General features: G+C 44.2%; 2 protein-coding genes across 2 annotated transcripts in view; one reads left to right on the forward strand and one right to left on the reverse strand.

Annotated features, from left to right (window-relative positions):
• Nucleotides 1-293: 293 nt before the first annotated feature.
• Nucleotides 294-11,975, reverse strand: Rpusd4 (RNA pseudouridine synthase D4). Its single transcript, XM_070038287.1, has 7 exons — nucleotides 11,787-11,975; nucleotides 11,053-11,218; nucleotides 8,852-9,053; nucleotides 4,762-4,855; nucleotides 4,542-4,686; nucleotides 2,322-2,419; nucleotides 294-1,563 (listed from the first exon to the last, which is right to left on the reverse strand). The coding sequence occupies exons 1-7, from the start codon at nucleotides 11,973-11,975 to the stop codon at nucleotides 1,324-1,326; spliced, it is 1,134 nt and encodes a 377-aa protein (XP_069894388.1). The 3' UTR covers nucleotides 294-1,323.
• A 113-nt stretch (nucleotides 11,976-12,088) lies between these two features.
• Nucleotides 12,089-17,046, forward strand: part of Fam118b (family with sequence similarity 118 member B) — a 38,389-nt gene continuing 33,431 nt past the window's right edge. The window contains exon 1 of the mRNA XM_070038292.1: nucleotides 12,089-12,168. The gene's annotated coding sequence lies outside the window, so the exon portion shown is untranslated. The remainder of the gene's footprint in view (nucleotides 12,169-17,046) is intronic.

Below are 17,046 nucleotides of genomic sequence, written 5' to 3' on the forward strand. Positions count from 1 at the left end.
ACTATTTTCAGACTGTGGTTGACCACAGGTAAGAGAAACCATGGAATGAGGAACAACAGATAAGGAAGGGAGTTTGGGGGCACAGAATGGACATATAAAGGCTGTTTGCAGGCCTTTCCGACTATACAGTTACTCTAACTTTCAACCCAGTCCAAAGCACTGTGAGGTACCTTCGTGTGTAAGACTGATTGTCTGTGAAAAGCAAGATGGAAGCTGGATGGGCCAACTGAGCAGGTAGACCAAGGACCTCCTTGCCCCCGGCTCCCATGCCTAGTATTACTGGTATTGAGCAGAGCCATCTAGGAAAATAACCCAAGAACTGGAGGCTGTTTCCAAAACAGACTTTCTTTTTAATGGTGTGACTTTATAACCACTCCTGTGCATCGAGCAAAGTCATCCCCTCATGTGGGAAGGATACAACACACAGCACAAATGCCAACCACTGACCCACAACTTTAAAGGTGATATCCTGCCCCAGACTTCCCTTTTATTCAACACACTGCAAATCAGAAACCTGAAACCTGCTAGCCAAGGCCAACTTACAAATGTGTTTGGCTGTCTTAGGTCTCTTCAAATTTTGATTTAATTGATAACAGGCTAGGAGATATTCCTGAGAGCTGGTTTTTTTTTTTTTTTTTTTTTTTTTTGGTTGTTATTTTGAAAAATACAAACAGATTCTAATTCCTGAGTCTTGGAAAAAATAAAGTTAGAAAAGCTATTCCCCACATGGCAACCACCAGCTGGTACTAAAAATTGCTACAAAGTGTGTGTGTGTGTGCACGTGTGTGTTCCTTGGTTTATTGTCCCCACCACGCCTTACACCCCACCAGCTTCACTCACTTCTGTTACCCAGCTGGTAGTTCCACTTGCTTCCCTTCCTTATCAAACACCCCACCCTACACCCCCTTCTCAGGCTTCATCACCACTTGTGCAGTACAGCACCCACGTTCTAGTTCCAATAGAACCCTCAGATTCCATGCGTTTAAGCATAACGAGTTCTTTCCAGCCACAGGAGCTTTTCCGATCGCTCACAAGCTTTTCTGTTGGATGGAAACAGTTCTTGACTGGACTCTGTTCTTCAGTTCTCCCCAGTCTGCCTGGCCCTCAGCTCCTGGTAAAGACACTGGATGACAGGGAGACTTCCAGCAGGCCTTTCCATAGTGTGATCAAACTTTCAGCAAACAGACTTTATACTCCAATAAAAGGTCTGAAGTGGTGAAGATTCCTCAACTTATCCACATGGCTCCTCTGGAGTCTATTCAAGTGAGAAGCTAGTTCCATGAAACAAAGGAAAGAGTTCAGGGTCAAACAGCTCAACAGTCTTCACTGTGCTCCTGGTTGTCCAGCTTGGTTGTCTCCGCTTTGGTCCTGACTTGGCATCACCAAACCCAGACGGCGCACAGAATGTACAAAGAAGCGAGGAGGCTTGCAGACCAAGTTGAGTTCCTCCTTCCGGGACCCCAGGGCAGGCAGGACCAGCTGCCGGGCATGCAGGTGAAGGGGAATGTGGCGGGCCTTCGACTGCTGCAGCCCCAGCTTCTTCAGGGTGCCAACAGAAAGCTTCTACACAAAGCAAAGATGAATCCCTGAGAGCAAGGTCAATGGAGGCCACAACCGGCAGGTGAGGCCAGAGCACTTCCACTTATCAAGAACCAACACTAATGCCCTGAATGGAGAGCCCGCTTCAGGGAAGGCCTCAGAAGGCTTCAGAACGAGCTAAAGCAAGAAGAAAGAACCATACCAAAGAACCTCTTACTAGCCAATGTATAGCCTTTCAGGAGAATGAAGGACAGCTCTGAAAGACGATAAAGATGGCTTCTGTTTCAGACAGACTGCTCCGCTTGCCCACGCATCCCAACAAGAGCTAAGGCTAAAACAAATGAGGCAGTAAGGTTTTGCCGATGGATTTTGCAGTTTCATGAAGTCTCTAACTACTGTATAACTAGTATGGTTCTGTATTTGGAGACAGTCATACCTCCTTGTGGTAACTCCTTTCAAGGCTTATTACTATTACTATTATTATTGTTGTTATTATTATTATCAGTTCTGGGGATTGAACTCAGGGCTTGGACACTATCCCTGAGCTTTTTTGCTCAAGGCTAGCACTCTACCACTTTGAGTCACAGCTCCACTTCAGTTTTTAGGTGATTAATTGGAGATAAGAGTCTCACAGACTCTCTTGCCTGGGCTGGCTTCAAATTGCAAATCCTCAGATCTCAGCATCCTGAATAATTAGGATTATAGGCATGAGCCTCCGGTGCCCAGCCCTTTCAGGGTTTTAACAGAAAGAAAGCATAGCACAGTGAGCTAAATCATTTTACCTGAGGGGCCAACCGATTCCAGTCTGAGTACTTATGATCACCAAGGATTGGGCAATCCAGTCCAAATGACAGGTGAACTCGAAGTTGATGCTTTATTCCTTAAAAAAAAAAAAAAAGAGAGAAAGAGCTTTTAAAGAGCTACAGAAACAATGCCAGTGCTAGCATCTACTTCAAATGATGTACATCAAAGCACAGTAGCAGGAAATGCCCCAAATCCAATAAGCTGCTGGCTCACGCCTATAATCTTAGCTACTCAGGAGGCTAAGATCTGAGGATCATGGTTCAAAGCCAGCCCAGAAAGTCCGTGAAATTCTTATCTCCAATTAACCATCAGAAAACCAGAACTGGCACGGTGGCTCAAGTGATAGAGACCTAGCCTTGAGGTGAAGAGATTAGGGACAGCACCTAGGCCCAGAGTTGGAGCCCCACAATGAAAAAAAAAAAAAAAGAAAGAAAGAAAGAATGGTTGGAGATGCAGCACAGTGGAAGAGTGCTTGTCCAGCATGAGCCAGGCCTTGGATTCTATCCCAATCCAGTAATAACAATACCAATACTAGTCGTAGTAATATAAACTATAAGCTATATAGTAGCAGTCAGCTCATGATACTAATATCATAAATACTCTACATAACCATTATCATGAATTTGATGTTTACCTTTTCCTTTTTGATAACTTTGATTTTTTTTTAATAAGTCGTAGCATTTTGCACATTTTTTTTTTTTTTTTTTTTGGCCTAGGCACTGTCCCTCAGCTCTTTGGCTCAAGGCTAGCACTCTACCACTTGAGCCACAGCACCACTTCCAGGTTTTTCTGCTTATGTGGTGCTGAGGAATCTAACCCAGGGCTTCATGCATGGGAGGCAAGCACTCTACCACTGAGCCACCTTCCCAGCCCCATTTTGCACATTTTTTTATTTATAGTAAAATATACATAAAATTACCCATTTTATCCTGAGCATCAGTGGCTCAAGTGTTTAATCCTAGCTACTCAGGAGGCTGAGATCCAGAGGATCATGTATTTTAGCCAGAAATGTCCTTAAAACTCCATCTCCAAAATAATCAGCAAAAAGCACACCTGGAAGTGTGGCCCAGAGTGCCAGCCACACAACACCAGGAAAGCAAGCAAGTAAGCCATTCATTGATCATTGATATTTGGTTGTCTCCATCTTTTGATTATTGTACTAATTCTCCTATAACCAGAGCATATAGACAGTTGCTTTACATTCGTCTGGGAATATATATAGAACATATATACAAATAGAAATACTAGATTATATGGTATTTTTTTTCTTTTTCTTTTGGTGGTGGTATTCAACTCAGGTGCTCTACTATTTATGCCATGCCCCTAGTCCTTCTTGCCTTAGTTATTTTGATGACAAGATCTTATGTTTACACCCAAACCAGCCTGGACCACAATCCTCCTATTTATGCTTCCTGCATGGCTGTATGCACACTACTACCAGATACTGGATTCTGCCAACTTTTTGCCCAGGCTGACCTCAAACTGCAATCCTCCTGATCTCCATCTTCCAAGTAGCTGGGATTACAGCCATGAACTACCATATCCAGCCTAATTTAAATTTTCTTTTTTTTGGGGGTCCGGTCGTGGGCCTGAACGCTGTCCCTCAGCTCTTCAGCTCAAGGCTAGCGCTCTACCACTTGAGCCACAGCGCCACTTTCGGTTTTTTTTTCTACTGATGTGGTGCTGAGGAATCGAGCCCAGGGCCTCATGCATGCAAGGCAAGCGCTCTACCACTGAGCCACCTTCCCAGCCCCCTAATTTAAATTTTCAAGGACATGCTTTGTATATTTTTTATTTATTAACTCAGGGCATGGGCTTTGTCCCTGAGTTTCTTTTTGCTCAAGGCTGGCACTCTATCACTTGAGCCACAGTGCCCTTCTGGGTTTTTCTGAGTGGTTTACTGGAGATAAGAGTCCCATAGACTTTCTTATGTGGGCTAGCTTCAAACCACAAACCTCAGACAGATCTCAGCCTCCTGGGTAGCTAGGATTACAGGTGTGAGCCACCAGCGCCCAGCTTGTGTATTTTTTAAATAAACATAATCAAACTATATTTTTTGTGCTCCCCTCCCCCCCCCGCCTCAAGCTCTCACTCTCAGAGCAGCACCAAAAGCACAGGGTCAGCTTCCTTCACCCACCTACAGTATCAGTGGCTCAAAACAAGGGCAAAACTCAGCACAAGGCCCTGGGCCCTCTCACCAGTAATGGGCTGCAGTTCCAGGAGTGCCGAAGACAGAGTGCTGCTAAGGACCTGGTACTGTGTGACGGCAATGTGGGCATTCCGGCTGGCCCGCCCTTTCACCATTTTCCCATTGTCCATATGGTAGGTTGGAGCCAGAGTCATCTGAAGCCAAAGAAATCAAGACATAATTTCCAAAGCAGAGCAGAAACCCGTGCCTCAGGGAGACAGCTTCCCTACCTTGTGGTGTTGCTGCTGCCCTTGAGCCTCCTTCTCAATCATGGGGATATCCACCACTCCTGCAGATGGCATGGGGACTCGCACAGTGATGGCCCTGAGGGTGACACATAAACCAGTGCTTCCCCACGGAAGCCAGGGAGGAGCTCCTGGGACTTGGCAGCTTACAGGACCTCACAGCAGACTCTGTACTAACCACATGCATTCTTCATAGTTTCTTATGCTGTCTATGAGGTAAGAAGACTACCCACAGAAGAGATTTGGAATGGGTTACAGAGTCGTGGCTGTGGCTCCTGACTTTTGGGGCATAGTTTCTTCCTGTTTACCTATGTGACAAATATAATAGGTGGTCCTATGGGTTTTTTACTTGACTGGTTCATTCATTGTTCTGTTTGTTCATTTAGTATAGAATCAGAATCCACCACCTTTATTATTTTAAAAAGAAAAACGGGATACAAAAACCATATTATCCTAATTTTCTTTTAACTATATACAACCATTTATAAAGATTATTAAAGACTATGTTACTAACATGCTTTTCTTCTCTTTTCCCCCCAAATACTATATGATTGCTATTATAACTTTAGTAGTAAAAGATATAAGCTTATAAGAAGTATCCAGCTCTTAGGCTAGGCACTATACCAAGAGAATCATAATCTATTATAGTGGTTTTTACAATTTGATTGTATGCCCTAGGAATTTATGGAGGGTTTTTCCTTTGGTTTGGTTTTGTGGTATTTTTATTTATTAAATTTATGTATTTATTTATTTTTTGAGACAAGAGTCTCTATGTAATCTAAGGCAAGCCTCAAACTCTTGATCCTCTTGCTTCAGCTAACCAAGTGAAACATAAGATTTTTAAAGAGCTCTCCAATTACAATGTATCTATAAAATTAGGCTGAGATCTGAGCTTGCAGTTTGAAGCCAGTCCAGCCGGCCGGAAAAGTCCCTGTGAGATGCTCATCTCCAGTAGAACTATTCAAAAAAGCTGGAGTGACTCAAGTGGTAGAGCACTATCCTTGAGCACAAAGAGGCCTAGGGACAGCACCCAGGACCTGTATCTGTAAAATCTGTCAAACAAAAAGGACTATCATGTAAAGTAGAAAATAAATACCTGTAAGCAGAAGAGAAAAAGATAACTCAATAGAAAAATCAGCAAAGGAAAAATTAATAGTCTACTTCTAGAACAGAAAGTTTAAGTTTAATAAGTACAAAAAGATGGCTCATGTCACTAGTACACAGGGAAATAGAAAATAAAATCCTATTATTATTTCTTTTTACCCATCAGAGTAGTAAACTTTTTTAAAAGGTTTGTTCTTTAATGGGAGTCAGTGCTCAGCCTTGTTGCTGTAGGGAGTACAAACTGAAAACTTTTGGAGAGCAGTTTGAGTACTAAAACTTTAAACATGCACGGCCTTCAATCAAACAGTTTGAGGTCTAGGAATTTACTCTAAAAACATTGCTATGGTTTGGATGTGGTTTATTCCTGCCACACTGAAGTTGAATTGCCATTGTGGGTTATCAAGAAATTCAGCTTCTAAAGGGAGATTAGGTTATTATTATTTTTTTTTGGGTCCGGTCGTGGGGCCGGAACTCTGGGTCTGGGTGCTGTCCCTCGGCTCTTCAGTTCAAGGCTAGCACTCTACCACTTGAGCCACAGCGCCACTTCTGGCTTTTTTTTTCTTTTTGCTTATGTGGTGCTGGGTAATCGAACCCAGGGCCTCATGCATGCAAGGCAAGCACTCTACCACTGAGCCACCTTCCCAGCCCCAAGGTTATTAAGAATGAGAACTAAGCCAGGTGCTGGTAGTACATGTCTATAATCCTAGCTACTCAGGAGGCTGAGATCTGAGGATCCCAGTTTAAAACCAGCCTGGGCAGGAAAGTCTATGGGTCTCCAATAAACTACTCAGAAATCGCTGGGAGTGGTGCTGTGGCTCAAGTGGTAGAGTGCTAGCCTTGAACTTACAAAGAAGTTCAGGGATAGTGTATAGGCCCTGAATTCAAGCCCCAGGACCAGCAAAAAAAAAAAAAGAAAGAATGAGAACTACTTGGAAACATGTTATTGTTATTGTTGGTGTTGTTTTTATTGTTGTCTTTTTAGTGGAGGCAACAGGGAAGAATAGGAATGAAGGGTAAACCAATGCAGTCATGATATCTAATACACACTATGTATATATTAGAACTATGTGACCTGTGGACAGGGACAGGAGGGAGAAAATGGGGGAAAGTGAAAGAAGGGGTGACATTGTCCAAGAAGCATTATATTCATCACCTGACTTATGGAATTGTAATCCCTTTGTACAACTCCTTCACAATATCAATAAAAGAGAGAATGAAAGAATGAACAAAAGAAAGAAAGAAAAAAGGAAAGGAAAGAAAGAACTATTACTCCAGTGGGACTGAGTTACCTTCCAGCGAGGAGTTCCCACTGCAGAGACTGCAGTGTTAACCACACAAGCAGAAGGCAACCTTCTGGTTTTCCCTTTTCTATACATGCCTACCTGCCCTTCTACTTTCTATCACAAGGTGAAGCAGCACAAAGCCCCCAACAGATCATACCTCCAGAACCATATGTCAAAATAACTTCTTTCCTTTACAAATTACTTACACTCAGGTATTGTTATAGTAAGAGAAAATAGAGTAAGCTAAATACATCCACCCATAGTTGCAAAAGACTCTGAATAATATGAACCATTTATCTAAAACATCTATTCATTTGGCAGAATATCCTAGAGCCGTTACAATGGAGACAGGTCTAAATACACAACATGAAATGCTCTCCAAGACACACAATCCAAGTGCAAACAGTAGGGTGCAAAGTAGAGTATAAAGTATGCTTACAAGCTGTGCACCAGTGGCTCAAGTGCTGAGAGAAAGCAAGCCAAGACAGTGCCAGTTTAAGCCACAGTGTACACATACGTGCACCTACACATACACACACAAAGCCCCCATACAATACTGTGTTTATATATTCCCAGTATAACTTCGGAAGTTTATATAAGACACTGTTATAGAGACTGCTTCTGGGAGAGAGAACTGCATAGATTCAGAACAGAAGGATTCTTTTTGGCTCATATATCTTTTTCTTTGAAGAAAAACAACTGAAGTAGAACTATATGCACTAACATTCAAAGATCTCCAAGATAGTTCAGTGGCAGCAAAAGATAGGATGTAAATCGTATGTGATATACACTCATGTATGTCTGTGTGTGTATACACGTGCAAGTGCTATATATATTAGACATAATGTAAATGAATTGAGTAAGAAGTAATGGTTGTTACCTGAAGGAAAGGATCTAGTAGAATGTGAGGGGAGGTAGATTCTCTAGAAGATTTTTGCTTTACCTTTGTTTGCTTATTTTAGCATAGGAGTAAAATCATATTATTTTATAATTATTTTAATTTATTTTTTTTTGGGGGGGGGGCCTGAACTCTGTGCCTGGGCGCTGTCCTTCAGCTCTTCAGCTCAAGGCTAGCGCTCTACCACTTGAGCCACAGCACCACTTCCGGCTTTTTTTTTCTTTTTGCTTATGTGGTGCTGAGGAATCAAACCCAGGGCCTCATGCATGCAAGGCAAGCGCTCTACCACTGAGCCACCTTCCCAGCCCTGTATAATTATTTTTGATAATTATGATGTACAGCTATAATTCAGAGCCACTCTTAACCACTTAACACTTTTAACTACTCTTACCAGACTATTAACATACTAAGCATCAAATTTTTTAACCTCTCTTTGTATCTTAAGTGGCCCTAGTACAGTGCCTTCTATCAACAGTTCCTGCTCTGTGATGGATGAATGTCTAGACACAAGAAATGCTAGCTGGGCACTGGTGGCTCTCGCCTGTATTCCTAAACTACTCAGGAGGCTGAGATCTGAGGATCACGGTTCAAAGCCAGCCCAGGTAGGAAAGTCCGTGAGACTCTTATCTCCAATAAACCATTAGAAAACTGGAAGTGGTGCTGTGGCTCAAGTGGTACAGCACTCGCCTTGAGCTGAAGAGCTGAGGAATAGTGCCCAAGCCCAGAGTTCAAGCCCCACGACTGACCAAAAAAAAAAAAAAAGAAATGCTGCAATCATGGTGTCTCATACCAGTACTTCTTCACCACCTGACGGGTTCTAAACAACTCCTGAACCTGATGTGCCACTTCCTTCTCCCAAGCCAAAACCATTACACCTGTGGTTTCTTTATCCAGCCGGTGGCATAGATGCAAAGGCTCTGCTTTGTGGCCATGAAGCATCTTTCCCATGATGGGCAGTACTTCATTGATGCAGAGCTGGACCCCAGGGCCACCTAAGAAGGGAAAAGTCAGAGGTTGGAGTGTTTTCATCAAAGAATCCTTCTTGGGGGAAAAGTTGTTACTACATTAACTATCAGCATGTTCTGGAGTGTATTACTAAAGTACGGAAGTGATATCAATACATAGGAGATCTCCCTTACTGAAAATGAAGCTCAGGGCCCCTAAACTAAGTTGGAACCTGCATTTTAACAAGCTGCTTAAATGGCTCCTAAGCAATTAAAATGTTAAGAAGCAATGTCCTAAAGCCTAAGCCTAAGCTTTCCTCCTTTTCTTCCTCCATTTCTGCTTCCTCCTTCTGTTCCCTCTTTTTCCTCCTCCTTTTCTTCTTCCTTTTGTTTGTCATGGGGCTTGAACTCAGGGCCTGGGAGCTGTCCCTGAGCTTTTTCCCCCTCAAGGTTAACACTCTACCTCTTTGAGCTACAGCCACACTTCTGGTTTTCTGGTGGTTAATTGGAGCTCAGTTTCAAGGACTTCCCTGCCCGGGCTGGCTTTGAACTGAGACATTCAGATCCCAACCTCCTGAGTATCTAGGATTACAGGTGTGAGCCACTGGAGCTCAGCTAAGCTTTCTTCTTGAATAAAGTCTGCAAAACTGCAAGCCTTCCTGAGGCCAGCTCTGTATTCTCCTAAGTAGCCTTCTAACCTTGGACAATCATCCCAACTTTGTGTTCTCATCTACAAACTGTAAATATCTAGCAAATAATCTAACTGGGAAATGCTGTAAGAATCAAGAGGAACAGAAAATCATGCAAAGCACTTAACAATGTCTGCTTTAATTCTCTGAACCACCATCTCTACACCTCCCCCAAAAGAGCAATTAAAATATTTATTCTAGATAAATTATGTCTTCTCCTACAAGTGTTTCATGAAGTATATCAGTTTTTTTCTAACTCACTTCAGCTGTCCCTTATTATTACATTCAATATTTATTCAATGGTATGTGAATGTCCATTAAGTTCCACAGACCATAGGGTTTTATGTTAGATATACTACAACACACACACACACATCTTTTTTTAAAATCTTGTATATGATTTCCTCTTTCCCAATTGTTGGTTTTTTTTGGGTGTTTTTGTTAGGATGTTCCTTTTTCGTTGTTGTTGGTGGTGGTGGTCATGGGGTTTGAACTGTGGGCCTGGGCACTGTCCCTTAGCTCTTCAGCTCAAGGCCAGTGCTCTGCCACTTGAGCCACAGTGCCACTTCCAGTTTTTTGGTGGTTTATTGAAAATAAGAGCCTCACAGACTTTCCTGCCCAGGCTGGCTTTGAACAGGGATCCTCAGATCTCAGACTCCTGAGTAGCTGGGATTACAGGCATGAGCCACCACCTCCCAGCTTCCTCTTATTTATTATGTTTTATTTTTGCCAGTCTTGGGGCTTGAACTCAGGGCCTGGGTGCTGTCCCTGAACTTCTTTTGCTCCAGGCTAGTATTCTACCACTTGAGCCACAGTACCACTTCTGGCCTTTTCCATTTATGTAGTACTGAGGAATTGACCAAGGGCTTCATGCACAGCAGGCAAGCACTCTACCACTAAGCCACATTCCTAGCCCGTGTTTTTCTTCTTTTTGAAATGGGGTTTCACTGTTGCCTGTAACTCCTAATCCTCCTCAGCCTCAGCCTCTGGAGTCCCCGGAATTACAGGTGCAACTACAAGTGCAAGCAACTGGTACATCCACTGATACACTTGGCTCTCTTTCCCAGTTTTGGTGGAAAACAACCAGAAGACTAGCACCACACAGCTCTGGTATTCCTCTTCAGCAATCCTTGGGGGTGGGGAGGGGGGTGTGCACCCACACATTCTGCATATCCCTGCTGTGGGCAGTTTATAAGACACTGGATACTTAAGTCTGTATCCTCTACAGTTCCCTGACGTAGAACAAAACTTGGCCAAGGTCTGATCTGAATGCAAGAGGGTTTCCCGTGTAATGTTTCACAGTGCTCCTGTCTGTAAGAGAAATCAGCAAGTCCCTCCTTTTCCCACATGTTCCATACCGTGAACAGGGAGACCATAAGGCTTATTGATGACGACGAGGTCCTTGTCTTGGTAGAGAATCCCGCGAGTCAGTGCCTTGGCAAGCACGTTGGGATGAACTCGCTGCAGCTGCTGCGTGAATCGCACCAGCTCTTGCACCCTCCGCTGAACAGGGTTTGTAGGTACCTATGGAGAAGAGAAGGAACTGGGCATCAATGGCTCCCGCCTGCTATCCTAACTACTCAGGAGGCTGAGAGGTGAGAATCGATTTCAAGCTAGTCTGGGCAGAAAAGTCCGTGAGACCTTTTTATCTCGAATTAACCAGCAAAAAGCCAGACAGAGGTGTGGCTCAAGTGGTGCAGAGCGCCAGCCTCGAGTGGAAAAGTGGAGGGACAGAGCCCAGGCCATGCGTTCAAGCCTCAGTACATAACCAACAAAGAGGGAGAGGAAAGAGCGTGAGCAATGTCTGGTGAGGACGTGTGGACGGAGGGCGAGCAGGGAAGAAGACCTTCAACAAGGCGCGGGCAGGAATGCATCTTTACCTTCGACCAAGGCGGCCGCTGTGTGTCTCAGCCCGAGAGAAGCAGATCCAGCCCAAAGGAACACAGCGTACCCCACACTACCGCCACGCCAGATACCCACCCTCACACCCGACAGTGACTTGACTCGGGGTCAAGGGTCCTCGCCGCGCCCCCTGGCCTGGAGAGCCGGTGCGCGCACTGCCTCCTGGGACTTGTAGTCCTTCCATGCTTACCGGCAGCTTTTGCTTCTTTTGCTCCTGTTTCTGGGCTCGAAGCCTCTCCGCTAACTTCTGGGCGCTCAGAGGCCTAGAGGCAGTAGCCGCGGAACAAAATGACTTAGAGATGAGCGTCAAGAGACCCCCTAAATGCTTATTCGTGCCCAGGACCCAGAATACAGGCACACTACAGCAAGGAGCCGCCATCTTTCAAACAAGGCGGGGACGAGACCAGACCACGTGGAGAAGAGTGACGTGTGGGAGGGGCTAGCGGGCGGGCTGTGGCGGGTCACGTGGTACGAGGAGGGCGGGGCCGTCGCGTCACGTGGGCGGTGCGCGCTCAGTGCGGCTGCGCCGGCCGGTAGCTGCAGCTGGAGCGGTGGCGTTTGGAAGAGACGCGGTGAGTGTGTGGGGAAGCCGGACCGGGGTTGGTAAATGCCGATTCCTCAGCGTTTTCCGCATCCTTAGGGTTTTCCTTCGTGGAGAACACTATCCTGAGGGGCGATTCTCCCTTTCTGGGGGTGCGTCCTCACTCAAAAACACCTCCCCGCCCCCGCGCCCTCCGTGAAGCGGAGCCCCGTGGACGCTCGCTCGCTCGCCCCGGAGCTTTCCTGCCCGGGAACCGACCTCGTCCCTCCTGGCAACCACGTCCGCCGCCGGTCCCCGAGGGGAGCGGCGAGTCCCCTCCGGAGATGCCCGGATCTCCAGCCTCCGTCCCTCACCTCCCGACCCCCGACCTCTTTGTTTCGCGTTGAAACCTGTCCTCCCCCCCCCCCTCCCTAGAATGGTCGTCGCTTTCTTGGTCCGGAGTCCCCAGCCCCTAATTCCCACGTCGAGAGAGCGAGCGAGCGAGAGAAACGGGAGACAGAGGAACACGCACCGTGCATTGCTTCTGTCCTCCCTCAGGAATTCGTTTCCTGGAGTCTGCTCTCCCACGGCTTCTCCTCCCAAAGGACTTCCCTTTCCCTTTTGCTTCCTTTATTTTTCCCCGTCTGTAGTTTGCAGCTGTCCCAAACCCTGTGTCCCACCTCTTGCGAGAGGTGCTGGTGGGACTCCCACGCCTGAACGAAAGCGATCCCTCTGGTTTCTCCAGAGGTCGGTCAGGAATGCGAACATCTGTTTGGGTTGGTAATCGTTGTAAGGAATACCTTGGGATGCCACTGGTGAAGAAAGCTAAGAGCTCGTCCTTTACGAGCGTCTGGAAAACTGGTGGACCTGTCGGTACCGTGGAGAGAAGGATGCTTAAGGGCTACCTAGGGCATGCGAGCAGGTAGTTGAATTACATTTGGGCCGACCCCTCCCAAAGAGAGGACAGCCGCGAGGAGCCTGAGACTGGTGGAGCTCGTCTGAATACGACTTCAGGTCCAAGAGTTTGAGTTACATGTGATAAGTGGGTGGCTGGGAGTCTTTGAGGCTTCTTGGGAGATTCCTTGAAAGTGGAAATCTAGGAATGAGTTTTGGCAGTCCGAGGCAAGATGGATGAAAAAGGAAAGGGTTTGGAATCAGGAAAACCCGCTGGGATGCTGCCATCTTGGTGATCATGAATGAGGCCATGTCCATTCAGTAGTCGTTTTTTTTCTCCACCTTGCAAGGTACTATTCTTTGAATTTAAATTGAGTATAAATGTTGCTGGCCAGTTTGGAACATTGCTGCAGTCGATCTGTAAGTCCCTTGGACAATTTTTTTTTTTTTGGGGGGGGGGTCCTGTCGTGGGGCCTGAACTCTGGGCCTGGGCGCTGTCCTTCAGCTCTTCAGCTCAAGGCTAGCGCTCTACCACTTGAGCCACAGTGCCACTTCCGGCTTTTTTCTTTGTGCTTATGTGGTGGTGCTGATGAATCAAACCCAGGGCCTCAGGCATGCAAGGCAAGCGCTCTATCACTGAGCCACCTTCCCAGCCCCGAGAATTTTTTTTTTTTAATCCTCTGACATAAGTAGTAAACTCAGCAAATATTTGTTAGATTGCTACAGGGCCTCAGGGATGTGTGAGGTGTTTCTGCACTTTTTGAGTTCTCATATTTCTGTCAGTTTTTCACCTGAAGAATAAAGTTAAGCAAAAATGAATGTAAAGAGTGAGAAGACTTGTGTATTTCTTTAATATGATAGGTGATTTGAATAGAAATGAAAATAATTCCAAGAGAATTTGGAAAACACCTGTGTTTCTTTTGTGCATGCGTATGTATGTGTGCATATGTGTGCCTGCAGTGTGTGTGTATGTGTGTGTGTATGTATGTATGTATGTATGTGTGGTGGTGGCGGTGATTTGCCTCCCCTGCAGATAATAGGGCATAGTGCTATTTCAGCATAAAATAATTATTACTTTCTGCTAATATGCTCCAGACCCAGGTTATAATTTCACTAAATTGTTAATCAACACTTGCTACCTAGTTAAATGAAGAATTCTGAAATCTAAGAATTCTGAAATTTGGACACTAGGATGTGAATTGATAGCATTTCATTAATTAAAACCATTTTGGGCTGGGTGCTCATGCCTATAATCCCAGCTACTCTGGAGGCTGAGATCTGAGGATCGTGGTTCAAAGAAGGCCAGGCAGGAAAGACTCTTAGCCAATAAACCACTCAGAAAGCCAGAAGTGGCGCTGTGGCTCAAGTAGTTGAGTGCCAGCCTTGAGCTGAAGAGCTGAGGGACAGCACCCAGGCCCCGAGTTCAGGCCCCATGACCGACCAAAAAAACCCAAAAAAACAACTTTTGGGGCACAGGACTTTCATGGGGGAGGGGGGAATGCTGGGAGAACTGGTTTCATTTTTCTTCACATCATTCAAGAAACATTTTTTCTTATAGAACAGACCTTCTATAGCAGGCAGAATGTCTCTGCTTGGGTTTCAGGTTAACTCAAGGTGCGCATTATACTGCCTAAAAATAAAAACAGTGGTTGCCTCCTTTTTTTCTTTTTTTAAGGTTTTTCTTGTTAAAACTTGTAAAATGAATTTAAAGAATTCAAGTTTGTATTTGTTATCACTATATGGTGCTAGTTAATGTGGTTCCAGAAGCTACAACTTCCCTAAGTTTTGCCAATGAATATAGGCATTTCCTGGTTTGAAGTACAGCTGCTCTGAGTATAAGAATTTAGGCAAATATTCTGTATTTCCTTTTTTAATCTGTATATTGCTTCCTCCATCTCATTCATTTGACACTATTTTAGGCTTTCAGTTTTCTTACCAAACTCACATTGTCTTTCTGGGTGGTGACACCTCTTGTCTGAACCATCTTCTCATACAAGGAATGAAATTCTGTTAGTGATTCTTCATTGTGTGTTCAAATGTAGCTTATTTTTTGATGTGTCACAATATTTGTCCTCAAAATAACTATTTAATAAAAAATGTGATAGTTTGTTCTTAAGGGTATTTCCTACTCAGTGCCAGGACACAGAAAAAGTTGCCATATTATTTCACAAATGTAAACAAGGACTAGATAATAAAGGAACATGAATTTCACTATCATAAATTTGAGGTTGATTAATCACATACAATTAAATTGTGGCTCCTCAAGAAATGATTTGCTAGTTTAAGATTAGCCAGAGATCCTGTTTCCCTGAAGAGCAGGAAGTACATTGTTTTATGGTTTTAGAGAGATTGAAAGGAGCAATTAGCAGACTCTGAAGGAGTCCTTGAGGAGCCAGGAAGGCTGGGGACTAGTCCCATTTCAGCTGCTACAAACTGGAACAGAACATTTGAGTTTCAGTGTTTTGGCCATTTAACAGCTGGTCTTTACAATTTTGGCTTTTGTTCTATGAAGATTTTTCATTGAACATTTATTCAGTACTTTGGTTTTGATTTTTAACAAGTGGAATTTGATACTTACCTTGCTGATTACTGGAGTTTGAACTCCCAGCTTTATGATCTGACTTGGCTTTTTTGCTCAAGGCTGGTGGTCTACATTTGAACCATGCTTTTACTGCCACCATTTTGCTAATTAGAGGTAAGAATCTCATGGATTTTTTTTTTTTTCTCCTGCCTGGCTGGCTTTGAACCATGGTCCTCAGGTCTCAGCCTCTTAAATAGCTAAGATTATAGTAATGAGTCACTGGTGCACAGTTTGACATTTACCTTGAATGCATTTAGCTCTTGCATAGAGAATATGGATTCTTCTGCTGTCCCCAAACTTAACTTTATACCAAAGATAGTACTATATTTAGAATTTGTTTTATTGTAAATATGCTGTACAGAGGGGTTACAGTTACATGAGTAAGGCAATGAGTACATTTCTTGTCGAGCATTATTACCCCCTACTTTGTTGTTCTCCCACAATAATTTACTTGGTTGAGTGGTGTTGTTATTAAGCTTAAGATATCCTAAGAGCTAGACATGGGAGGGGATGCAGATAGATAAATAATATGCGTGAATTAAGGGTTCAGCTTGGAGGTGGGTCATATAGTTAGCACATATGAGATCTTGGTTTTAATCTCTGGGTGGGGCGGAGGAAGAGGGAGAAAAAATATCAGAAAACAGTAGAGTAGACCTATAGTAGTATAGACCTGTAATATGGATATTAGGTTTTATTTGGTAACAACATTTTTAAATGACTCCATTGTACTATTGCCTCTCATACTTTCACTCAGCTTTTGAGTAAAGACAATTGAAGACAATGTTTTCTAGACTTATTTCATGACACAAGTAGAGATAATTGCTATATTATTGAGAAAGCTGGAAATGGCCCACAGAGACCAGCTGACCCTACACAGTCCCCACCTGGCAGTACCAAAGGCTGAAGAGTTCCATCACTATATGAGACCTATCTTATCATCAGGAAGGTCACCTTTGCACATTCAAAGCATTGCCACACATTCATCTTAACTATAAAGAAGAATTGCACTGTTGGTTATTTTTGTAAATCAGTCTCTAATATGTTTTGTGTTTATGCTAATTTATATTTAAAGATCATACTTGGTCTTACATAGTTGCCTTTCTAAAAGTATGTGAATAGCAGTTTTAAAAGATGGGAAACACTTTTGCCATGCTTGGGATTTTGTTATTGTTGCTTTGGGTTTTTTGTTCTTTGTGTGTGTGTGTGTGTATATGTTTTTTTTTTGGGGGGGGGAGGTCTGGTCGTGGGGCCTGAACTCTGGGCCTGGGCGTTGTCCCTCAGCTCTTCAGCTCAAGGCTAGCACTCTACCACTTGAGCCACAGTGCCACTTCCAGCTTTTTTTTTTCTTTTTGCTTATGTGGTGCTGAGGAATCGAACCCAGGGCCTCATGCATGCAAGGCAAGCACTCTACCAGTGAGCCACCTTCCCAGCCCCAGTCCATGAAACTCTTATCTC

The sequence above is a fragment of the Dipodomys merriami genome, unplaced genomic scaffold, assembly GCF_024711535.1.
Source record: "Dipodomys merriami isolate MVZ:Mamm:240054 unplaced genomic scaffold, mDipMer1.0.p SCAF_29, whole genome shotgun sequence".
NCBI lineage: Eukaryota > Metazoa > Chordata > Mammalia > Rodentia > Heteromyidae > Dipodomys > Dipodomys merriami.